At 37.5% G+C, this 12,642-nt stretch overlaps 1 protein-coding gene across 1 annotated transcript in view; it reads right to left on the bottom strand.

The window, feature by feature from the left end:
- The window catches only part of NAA16 (N-alpha-acetyltransferase 16, NatA auxiliary subunit), an 80,098-nt gene extending 68,712 nt beyond the window's left edge, over positions 1-11,386 (bottom strand). Inside the window, exons 1-5 of the mRNA XM_054586388.1 lie at positions 11,066-11,386; positions 6,546-6,630; positions 4,851-4,955; positions 3,021-3,178; positions 162-296 (exon numbers count right to left, since the gene is read on the bottom strand). Of these exons, the coding sequence (XP_054442363.1) occupies positions 162-296; positions 3,021-3,178; positions 4,851-4,955; positions 6,546-6,630; positions 11,066-11,119 (537 nt within the window). The 5' untranslated portion in view covers positions 11,120-11,386. The remainder of the gene's footprint in view (positions 1-161; positions 297-3,020; positions 3,179-4,850; positions 4,956-6,545; positions 6,631-11,065) is intronic.
- Positions 11,387-12,642: the final 1,256 nt, after the last annotated feature.

The raw sequence follows: 12,642 nt of genomic DNA on the forward strand, positions 1-12,642 counted from the left end.
TATTTCCTATAGTGGTTGCACCAAGGAATTGTGTTTTACCTTGTCAAATTTTTTCAAACTTTTCTATATGTTTCAAAGACTTTAATTCACATTTTGGCAATACAGAAGTCAACTATTTTATTTGTGAAGGTAGGAAAAATACATTAAAATTAATTTCTTACTTGCTGAGTCTGTCTAAATTCTTCCAGTAGCTTTAGTGCCATATCATAATCTTTCAGTAAATGGTATGCAATAGCATATCCAATCCAGGAAGCACGTTGTGTTGGGCGCAACTGAAGAAGCTGATACCGTGTCTCCTTAAAAAAAAATAAATAAATAAATAAAATATAATTGTCTTTCTTACTTTTTTAACTTTCTTTAAAATATTAAAACAATTTACTACCTTTGATTCCTTTCTAATGAACTGAATTAAGAAATGGAAGTTCCACAATAAAATGAAAATACTTTTTGTGTTTCTTATCTAAATTACTTAAGTTGTAAAACACCTCATAATGCTCATTGTAAGGCTGTCACAAAAAAGCTGTCCTTGACACCCATGTTTTTGAGCTGACTTTTAAAATTACCTTTATATAACAGAATTCCTTTTGGTAATTATGCGTTAGAAGACAACTAAGATAAGGTTTTTTTTTTTAACTAAGTTTCGCTGTTTATGCAATTATTATATGAAATTACAAAGGACTTATACTGTTACAGTGGGGCCCAGAATCAGGACGGACACAGCCAAGGAGAAATCTCAGACACCTGATAGGGCTTTGCAAGCAGAAACACCACTGCTGCCCCTCTAAGACAGGCCAGCACCTATGACATGATGAAGAAAACACCAGGAGTTCCACAATGCTGTCCTAGAATAACCAAGATATCTTTACTAGCAGAAAATCCAACCTCCCTACACAGGTCTCACTTCGTTGCTCCTGTCTGTCTCCAAGTTTTAAGCAAGTGCAACTGCTTGGAGAAACAGGACCACGTGAAGAACACCAGTTGCAATGGAATTTTGAAAATGTAGTGTTTAGTTTCCATGATTCTGCTGTTGGAATGGGTATCATCCACACTTTTTGCCAAAAGGAGAAAGATGATATCTTTTTTTAGAAGTATCTTTCACAGAACAACTCATTATCACTCTTTTACCTTCATGTGTGTCTGGTTCCTTTTAGGCATATGAAATTATGAGAGTTATTATCACTCTCATTCCTTATTTTTACTGTTGCTTCTGTCACTCTACTCCTTTATTAAAGTCTGAATCAGTTCTCCTCACCCTGCCAAATCTACCATCATCCCGGACAAAAGAAACACTGAAGATCACCCACCCAACTATCTTCTTAGATCTAAGATTTCCTCATCTTTAAAGAGCTCGGCACCCCTCTTCAGAGACCCATTCCCACAACCACATCCTAGACCAGTGATTTTCAGTTAGTGTGCCACAAGAATTTTTAAAACATGCAATACCTGACTATTTAGTCAGGGGCACCAACCTCTTTTCTCTTAAACTGTCAAACTAAAAAAAAAAAAAAAAAAAAATGAGAACAGCCAAAACAAAAATAGCCATCCAGTGTGAATGAATAAAAATTATATCTTTTTTTGGTCAGATCAACAAAAAATACATTTTTTGGTGTGGCACAGAATGTTAGTATTAGTTTCTATGTTCCATGAGATAAAAAAGGTCAAAAATCGCTGCCTGAGGTTGTCAAATAAAAAAGCAACATCAACACAATAATAGCTGACCAGTGTGAACACCCTGTCCTGAACCACAAATATATGTCATAAAATAGAGTTGCATCTTATTGGTCACACTGCATAATAAGGTTGCATCTGACTAGTAATTCTTGGTCCCAGAAATCCTTATGTATGTATAGGAACCTCCTTTTTAAAAAGTCACTTGGAAGCAAAAAGGTAGGTGATTACCATTTTTGTGTGTTTATGTAAATCAATCAAAACTGTATTTTTTTTTGTCAGATTGGCAAAAAGTGTATTTTGGGGTGAGCCACAAAATTTTAGTAATTCGTCTGTGTGCCATGAGATAAAAAGGATAGAAAATCACTATCCTAGACCTTATTTGCTCAGAAATCATGAATTCAAATATCTCACTCTCTGGCCACCATGCCTATGCTGCCATTATTCTCACTTAGTGACATTCCTACCTTTGTTCTTAAGAGGACACCACTAATAACTCTAGTTCCTTCACTTCTAACCGCCAGTTCTTTTACCTTCATTTATTTTACCTCCTTCTTAGGAAACACTCTCTTGCCAGTATTCTTAATTTCTTTGCCTCATACATAAATATAACTAATTTTAAGTCTCACCACACCTAAGTTGCTAAACACTGCTGAAGAAAAACCACAAAACCTTGAAGAATGTTAACTATTATAAAGCTCGGCAAAACTCTTCAAACTTCTGCAAAAATCTAGGCATAGGATATAAAAGGATACAAAAATAAAAAGTAAATGAAAGATTTATTTAAGGAGAACTGTTAAAGAATTGGGGGCCTCCTTCATATAAGAAGGTAAGAGAATTTCATTTTGAACGTAATGAGTTTTGGATACACACAGAGATGCCCCTGCAGAGCTCAAGATGCCACTTTGAAGAGGTCTGGGCTATAGAAAGACTGATGTATGAGAATCCTTCTCACATTATTTTATATTTACTAACCCATCATAAAAAAGCTAATCATTCTCTACATTTAGATTTCAATTATAAACGTTCTGTTTACCAAGTCTGTAAATGTCAAATCCACAAAGAATCTGGTATACAGTATTTATACACAGGAGATAGCCTAGTTTTTTAAAAAGCGTTAAATGAATACAGTTATCCTTTTTTGATCAAGTCTGCAGTTCTATAGCTATTATTGGGAGAAAGTCACTTGGGATCTTTGACTTTCTCCCAATAATCTTGTGATAGTCTTCTACAGACTAGCATGAACAATCAAATCTTCATGATCTTGGTTTATGCTCACCTCATTTTAAATTCACATGCTTTTAAATTATATCTATTGTAAAAATATGTATACTTAAGACTAAAATACTTACTCGGTAACCTTCAAGATCTCTCATTTGGATCTGCAACAGAGAGAGGTCCCTCAAAATTTGCAGATTATCTTTATCTAATTTGAGGGCATTTCGGTAACACTTAATAGCTTCATCATATTTCTTATCAGAACGCTGCAAGAGTCCATATACATGCCAACCTATTAAGTTAAGGAAATATAAACACTCACAGGTACTAGAAAATACTATGCTGCATATCTAATATAAAGCTTACTTTAACAAAATAGTATTTTGTCTGAAGTTTACTTCAGGATGATCTCGGATCCGAGGGAAGGGGACAGTAAACAAGTGGTAAAATGAGATCAGCCTTGATTGATACTATTAAAATTATTGAAGCTGTGTGCTGGGCACATGAGGGTTCATTATTCTATTTTATTTGTGTACGTGTCTGAAAGTTTCCATAATATTTTTTTAAGTAACCTTAGAAAATTCTTGGTAAAATTCTTCAAGTTCTCTATTTTCTATCCCCTCACTCTCCTTCACTCCAGCACCTACCCCAGCACTTCAATGTCACTTACTATGTACTGAAACAGAATATATACAAAAATTGCAATTATCTTTTAAAACAAGTTTATATTCAGTCAATTCTAAAACAACATGTAATCATTAATTAATTCACTAGTGACAGTAAAAGACACAAAAATCAAGTTTTTATGTATTGTAAATGAAATCCTTAGCATTCCTTGGAGCCAAAAAACCTGTCATACTTACATACCCTCTCTCTTTATTCAGGAGTAAGCATTGGGATAAAGAAATAAATATTCAGTATTCTGAGAGAATTCTAAGCTAAATATGTGAGAACACTACCATGATTATTGATAGACAATACTGGTCCACCAGTAGATAAAATGTAAAAAATTAAGAAACAGGACAATATGTGAAAAACTTGTGAATAAACATATAGACAAGCAAAACAGAAATGAAAATCATTTTAAAAAGCATTTTTGTTTTTTTACAAGCTGGGATACTATACATAGAAAAATATAATTATGAGTATAACTGAAAACAGCTATGTCCCTGGGCAACTGAAACGAGCTGAAGAACCAATATAATATCATACTTAACACTAAATAAAATATTTTAAAACAAATTTCTTCTAAATTATCTTCTAAAATTTCTAAATAAAAGTTTAGAAAATACAAAATTACTATACAGATAAGTTATTTAAAATGATGGGGAAAGTATCACTCAGTGTATGGATGTATAGGAAAAACAATGGGTTTCAAGTCACATATAATTATCAAAGTTACTCTTCTCACCCTGGCCAAATGTCTCAGTTGGTTGGAGTGTCGTCTGTACACCAAAAAAGTTGCCAGTTCAATCCCTGGTCAGGGCACATACCTTGGAAGCAAGGGTTTGATCCCCGATGGGGGGTTGGAGGTGCAGGTTGTATGTGGGAGGCAACCAGTTGATGTCTCTCTCTCACATCGACATTTCTTTCTCTTTCCCTCTTGCTCTCGCTCTCCCCCTTACTCCCCAATCAATAAAGACATATCCTCAGGTGAGGATTTAAAAAAGTTACTTTTCTCTCACATTAAGTACAACTGAAGTAAACACCATATATACTGTATAGGAATTCTCTTTAAAATATTCCAATAAATAAAAAAATGAGGCATAGGGCACAGATTAAACCAATACTACAAAATGGTGATAATTACTGAAGCTGAGTAATCAGTACATAGAATTCATTAAGTTATCTTCTATATAGGCGGAATGTTTTTGTAGTACAATTTTTAAAATTAGAATTAGAAAAAAACTAGTAAATGAAAAATACACATGAAATTAAACTACTCAACCACAGCAAAAGGATACAGACATGACTCTTGACATCGTTACGAAGTCCTTTACGAACAAATTCATAAGCTTCTTCTTTTTTTCCTAAACAGTTCAATGTTAAGCCTTTCATAGCCAAAGTCTCTGAAAAATATTTTTAATTTCTATTTACACATGAAAGATTCAAATTATCTTAGCGTTATTTTAACATTTGAGATCTGTCATGCTTATATTATTCATCTTTTTAATCCCATAGTTAGAGTTTCTCTCCAAAAACCTTTTAAATATTTGCCTATAGTTTAGCCCAAGTTCTTTTCTGAAATTCCTCAGGCTGGGACTAAGTTGCTGAAATGCTTTCTGCTCTATAGAAGACTCTTTTTAAAGGAGGCTGAGGTTATTCTGCTGAGAAAAGGTAACACAGTAGGCACCTGAATCATGTTGCGTTAAATCTACCCCATCAGTCCATACCTTTCACCAGAGATCAATTCTAATCAAGACTCAAATCTTATTTACACCCCACACCACAAAACAATCTACCTTAACAGAAACATACACAATTTAAAAATAACCTTACTCAATATTGGAACAGACTGCATTTTTTGGCAAGTTTATTCCAACTAATCCTAACTAGGCTAATTAATATCATTTTGCATTTCAAGGATACGATACTCTACTACAGAAGCAGCAACCCAAAAACATGTTCAAGGCAGTTAATGAAAGATGGTTTAGAACAAAATAACTCTCTGAATCATCCACAAGAAATGATCCACAAGGGAATTAGACATGAACAATTATTTTCAAGTTGATCTCTGAGGATTCTGGTTTCTAGAACATGGTAATACAGCAATCCAAACCCCTATAACCAAACATTTTCTTTTATCTGTTGATACATAAAGAACTTCCCCACATGATTCCATTTAGATAATGGTTCCATAGTGAAAAAGCTTGAAAACAAGCTTTAAATTTCTAAAATTTATGAAATGAACACTTCTTCCCATTTCCTTCAAAGAATGTTTTCAATGTTATTAGAGAGCTGAGCCAGGTCAGCATATTTTCCCAGTAAAACAGTATCAAGAATTACCCAAGTCTAATATTCAGAAACCCCAGTCAGCTATGCTTTGCTCTAGGATCGTAATTTGCATACCTAACCTAATCCACCCTTTTAACAAACAGCGGTCAACAGTGAAAAAGAATGAGACAAGCAAATATAGACTTATTAATACCTGTGCTAAAAAAAAAACAAAACCCTCAAGATAAACAATCTAATGATAAATCAGTAGTGTCATATTTATATATAAAGGTCAGCAAATATATAAAAGATGTCCACCAAAGAATAAAATACGTTTGACTGTATCTTCATACTACTTCTACATTACAAATACTGTCCTAATTTTATACAAAGGAAATCAAAGAATAAACTTCTAGTCAAAGTAGATGAAATCAGGTCCATGAAAATACTGGTATATACTCCAACTGTTCTCCAACTGACCAACCAACCACTTCTCATTTAGTAAGTAAGGACTATACATATATACTTAAAAACATAATAGGAGTAAAATAACCTAGAATAAGACTGGTATGAGACATAACTAAGAAATGTTAAATATTTATATACTCTACTAGAGAGCTACAAGGCCATGGAATCTGGGAAGTATTCTTTCACTGTTAGGAATCCTATCTGTCTGATTTCAGAATTAGATTTCTCCAAAGCATTCTCTCACAGGTAAACAATACCTCCATGTTCAGCAAATTTTGGATTCGAAAGAATCATCTTGCAAAACTTGAGGCCATTTTTGTATTGCTTCTGTTCATAACATTTCTGTGAAGAAATACAAACAAAAATTATTTTATAAACTGAATATACATGGAGTGACTTTTCATAGCAAAATATAAAATCTAAATTCAAGATCCAAAATGAAGTCTAAAAAATGAAATGGGAAGATTTTATGTCAATTCATATCTAATTCCTCGTCAAATTAATCTAGTATATAAGTATTTTCCTTTTACAGAAGATAGAGGAAAAAAACACTTAATAAGCAGAATTTAATTGTCAATCAACACTGCTACAGCTTTTTAACCTTCAAAATCCAAAAGCAAAAACATATGTGATAACAACAAAGAAAAATACTAGAAACTGCATTAAAAGCCTTTGCTACTTCAAGAATGGAACCAAGAAATACACAAAATACTGTCCTTTTTAGAGCGACCTATGTGTCTCTACAAAACTTGTTATAACTCATATTAATCCCTAGAGTAGGTGTCATTACCTCCACCATATGGATATATGTTCATATATATATTTTTTTTAAATTAGAATTAGAAAAAAACTAATGTATTGTAGATACATTACATGTTCATAAAATGTATTTATAAGTGACTCAGCTTGGTTGCAAACTCTGGTGTGACTCCAAAGATTATGGTCTTTCCATCACTAGTTTAATGCAACTGTTAAGCAACCTCTTTATTCCTAAACGCCATCAGCTAGGCTAAGTAATCAGTGACTGTCCTCCACAATCACTGATTATATAAGAACACCTCATCTGCCTTCACTTATATTCTTACTTACATTGTTCTGGTTGTGTCCCCCCTCACTCCCCCACCCCCCGTTTTAAAGGAGTCACTATTTGTTAATGGACTCGATTACAAAAATAACCACTGTAGATACCTCAGTTCATCCTTCTAATAGGCCTGTTGATCTGGTCTTCCCTTTTACCAACATACCCACCTTCTACAAAATGGGTGGTCTGTTTCTTCATTCTATGGCATGGAAAAAATAATTTGAAGGGCCACAGGAAAATGTTGGCTTCTTTGAAGCATTTTCCAACAGTATAGATCTCATGAATCAGATCCTACATGCAGGTGGTGCCACGTTTACCAACAGATTGAGCAATCAATGTGTTATCTGTCAGGGCAATTTGTTTTTTTATTGATGCATTATGATTGTTCTTTCTAGTACTTACGCCCAGCTTATTCCCAACTTAGAGCCTGTGCAATTCTACCTGCAATCTTCCTGAGGCTAATTTCTCAGATTTTCTTTGGGCTAATTCCTTATGATAGTGTCAGACATCACCTACCTGATCACTCTATCTAATAGTGACAGCCTCCTTCTCCCTCCCCCACTAACAAACATATTTATCGTATTTATTTTCTACACAGCACTATCATTTCCTGAAATTCCCATTTTTGTGATTGCTTATTTAGTATCTTCCCCACCATACTGAAGGCTCCTTGAGAACAGGTATCTTGCCTATTTTAAACACTCCTGCATCTTTAAGTTCTAACAAATAAAACTGCTCAATAAAAACAGCCTACTAAGCTCAAAGAAAAACAGTAGCAGCAGAGGAGGAAGGAATGCTTAATCCTTGCAGCAGGAGTGGGATGTGGAGAGAATTAGAAAAGTGTTATTTTAAAAAATATGTTTATATTGAGGCTTCCTAATTGCCTCTGGGGAAGGAAACAGTGGTTGGGAGACAAGAATAGGACAGAACAGGTCAGGAGAAAAATCTAAATTTTGAACCATGCAAATATATTACTATTCCAAAAATATTTTAAAGTAAAAATTAAAACATCTGAGTTTGACTATTGGAGTTCTCCTCATAAATGACAAGAACAAAAAAGAAGCAGAAGAACCTACTGGGGAAGAGGAAAAGAAACGTTTGTTTTTTCTGACTTACCAAGTGGTCTCAAAAGTAATAATAATCATACTACCAATAACAGTAAAAATAATAGTTAACACTTATTGGAACCATTTCCTATGTGCCAGGCACTGTTCTCATTTAATCTTTATTTAAATCCCAGGAAAGCCTATGAGATGCATGTTATCTCCATTCTAGGTGGAGCAACTGAGGCACATAGTTAAATTGAATTTTCATGGCCAGTTTCAGAGCCTCGGTGCAAACCAAGGTAGTCTATCTCTACTACTCAAGTTAAAGAAAAAGCCTTAAGTTCAGTGAGGAATATACACTTAGAACAAAAGACAGATTCTAGTTTTCAACTTTACTACTAACCAGACAGAGTACCATAGACACTTAGTCATCTACTGTTCCTGGATTTGATTTTCTCAACCTCAAAACAAGGTAAGAAAGAGAGCTCGAAAATTCAACAAAATGTAATGCCAAGACCCAGTATGAGTATTAAGGTAGGCAGGCATAAGCCATGCAGAATTGTAATAAGCTGGCTGGTGAATCTGTATGGGTGTGTTTATGTGCACTGATAATTAATAAAAATTTACTGTTGGTGACAAAACACCTTGGTCCACTAATCAAACTTAAAAATAATTTTATTATAGAGGCTTTAATTTGCCATGCAATTTGTTGCAGCAAAAAATTTACCCACATTTAGTGCAATTGTGAGATGGGGAAATCATTCACTTTTGCAGCATCCTCCTAAATTCATACCTTATAATAAACATCACACAAAGATAAGAAAATGTTTACCATTTCCCAATTTATTGGGGAATAAAGTTAACTCAGCAGCAGCTTTAACTTTTCTGTAACTAGAGCATAATAAGTCATGGAATTGTTTTTGTTATTCTACTGATAACATGATTTGAACTACAAGTATTCATATATAGAAAAAGCGTTGTCATTTTTTAGGTATAATGGCAAATGTCCTGAAATCTAACTAACACATTATAGATGATTTTTCATTAACATATTTTGATTCCCTACAAATAAAAAAAAAAATCCATCTGAAAAGGGCACTTCTCCAATTCCATGTGAAAAGTATAAATGTATGAGGAAAAACAAAATTAAAATTTCAAAAAAGTATATACTACAAAGCCAAGTGGAGAAATCTGCCACAGTGAATTATTACAATTTTTTGCTTTTACACTTGTCTTTCATTATTTACTCAACACTAAGCACCATTTAGAATTAAAGCAAAATTTTTATCCCATCTATTATTTTTGTAACCTTTTTAACATTCTGACGGGGCAAAAAAGGGGAAGGGTCGTCAAGGAACAAGTATAAAGAACCCGTGGACAAAGCCAAGGTGGAGGTAGGATTGAGAGAGGGAGGTAGGGGTGGGTGGGGCGGGGGAGAGCTGTGGGGGGAAAACCGGGATAACCGTAGTTGAACAACAATAAAAAAAAATTCTGAGTACTAAGCGTCAAGTTTCTATTAGCTCAAAACAGAACAGCTATTATGAATTTTCATCTGCCACTGATAACACTTAAAACATTCTAAACTCAGTGTTTTTAGTAAATGTAAGTAATACTTAACAGTCACATAACTCAAGTTCTAAATAATAAATTCACCCTTAAAATCTAAACGCTTATGTTCAGATGAAAGAACAAACTAGGAAAAAACAGCTATTTACGATATTAGTTTAAAATCCACGGTCCCCAGTGTAATATAATATATTGAGAAAATCAAAGGCATGCTGCCTCTCCTCTCGGGAAGAATGAGAACCTGGAAAACCGTGAAGGCACCTGGGACGCTGGCCCCCAACCTACAGAAAACACACTTCTCTGCGGGCCAGCAGTCCTCACCTCGGGCCACTATTCAGGTCACCGCTCACAAAGTAAATGCTTCCCTCAAGAGCAAAACCAGCCAGCCCGCAAAACTTTTATTCACTTCCTCAAGGCAAGGACTTGTGTAAGTTAAAAGAAGAGTCACGTTCGCCTTTATAATTTAGAACTGCAGTTCATGTCACCTTTTCACCTCCCAAAGATAAGCACACCAAAACCAGGCAGTAACCCCCAACAAAAAACCTGGCCTCACAGCGCTCCCTAATTTTGCCCTGGCCAGTTCATATCCGAGCTCCCCTCCACTACAGGATCGCTCCGGCTGTAAGGGGTATCGGGGCGCGCTGTTCAACAGATTTAACACATAGCAGGGAATGAACACCTTGCCAAAGAGAGGCTGGCAAAAGAAACCTATTGGTGAGGACAGGAGGAGGAGGTGGCGGGTCCGGCCGCAAGGCTCCGCAGAGGACACTGATGCCTCTACCTGGCCGACGCACCCTTGCCCAGAGTGACAGCGGAGAGCGACATGAAGTTTCTGGAAGGAGCGCTGCAGTACCGAGGCAAGCCGCCACAGAGGGAGGAGGCGCGCGGAGGAGGCCCGGGTGGCCGGGGACGCGGGCCGCCTAGGGGGCCGGCAGAGGCGGGGAGTCAGGTTTTGAGGGCTCGGAGGTAAACAAAGAACAGAACAGGGAGCCCCCGCCGGCCCGCGCAGGCGCCGCCGCTTGACCGCTAGTCTCGCCGAGCCCGGGGCTCCGGGGAAGCGAAAGCGCGGCCTCCCGCCACTCACCAAGATGCGTTTGAAGAGGTTGCTCTCCTTCGGAGGCAGCTGCACGTTCGGCATTGCGGCGGGCAGGGTTGGGGGAGTGAGGAGGGGAAGGCTGGGTGACTTGGAGCTCCGTTCTGCGGGTGTGAGCACCAGGAAGAATCGCTGCCAAGAGTCGGGTGCGTGCGATGAGTCAGTTCATGGGCCTACAGTTCAGGCTGGGCAAACTCGGCAGGACTTTTGCGTAGGGCTGGCAATGGAAAACGAACGCGGTCTCATCAAGACACCTTCAGCTCCAGCCCTGGCTTGGGGCAAGCAGCAGCTGCTCCACCTCTCTGCAAGATGGCAGCCAGGGCCCGCCCCCCTGGAGCGGGGCGTTGTGCGCCTGCGCTGGGCGCCTGGCGGCGGGGGCCTGCGGGGAGCTGGTGAGGTAGGGAGAACAGTGTTAGGGGCAAGGAGTTGGCAGGTGGTCGCTGTAGTCTTCAGGACCTCGACGCCCGTTGGGGTTCATGCACCTAGCCCTTTATAAGTCGCCTGTATTTTGCTTTTATTGTTAGTGTCGTGGCCCAAGATAATATTAGTTATATCGGAGTTAGACTTTGTGGATTTCTCTCCGCTCAGGAACTTAAAATAGTGCTCGAATTCAAATTCCTGATGTAGGATGAAGTTGTGCAGACAAACGACGTATTCACAATGTCCGTGAGGTCACTGGGCAGACCTTGACATGAGCGTATGTGAAAGCACGTTTCAAATGTCTCACTAAAAGTATTCCCAGCCCTGGCTGGTGTGACTTCGTGGATTGAGTGCCCGCCTACGAAACAATGGGTCACAGTTTGGATTCCCAGACTAGCGCACTTGCCCGGGTTGCTGCCCAGGTCCCCAGTAGGGGGTGCGCTAGAGGCGACCACACAGTGATGTACAATTTAAAAACAAAGTAAACCACACATTGATGTTTCTCTCCATCGTTTTCTCCCTCCCTTCCCCTCTCTAAAAATAAATAAATTAAATATGGGGCCACTGATTCCCCAAGTCTATGTACTCTTTCTTCTCGGATGGTTCTCCTTCATATAAGACAGTAAGGAGAGAAACAAGATTCTAGCCCAGGATCTTCCAACTTCCAACTCTGGGACACTTTCTACCATACACAGAAGGTAGAATATCGCCAAAACAAAAAGAAAGCAGAAAAAGGTAAAATAGTGACAGAACATATGTGAGTCTACATAGATATGGATATGTATCACTGACAAAAATAACCATACATACAATGTAGGTCTAGTATTAAGGACTATGTGACCAGTGTGGTTCAGTTGGTTGGGCACCCTCCTGCAAAGCAAAACAGGTTGCTGGTTCAATTCCCACCAGGGCAAGAGCCTGGGTTGCAGGTTCTATTCCTGGTTGGGAGTGTGTGAGAGGCAACTTGATTGATGTTTCTCTCTCACACGAATGTTTCTCTCCCTCTTTTTCTCCCACCCTCCCCCTCTCTCTAAAAATAAATATTTTTAGAGGAATATGTAAATATTAGGTACACAAACTTATTTATACATGTGCTGGATATTGTACATGTCTGTCAGGCTACAGGGTAATCGATGTATAATTGCATT

This window comes from Pteronotus mesoamericanus, unplaced genomic scaffold (genome assembly GCF_021234165.1).
Source record: "Pteronotus mesoamericanus isolate MK-2021 breed Mesoamerican mustached bat unplaced genomic scaffold, CSHL_Meso_final contig_94, whole genome shotgun sequence".
Lineage (NCBI taxonomy): Eukaryota > Metazoa > Chordata > Mammalia > Chiroptera > Mormoopidae > Pteronotus > Pteronotus mesoamericanus.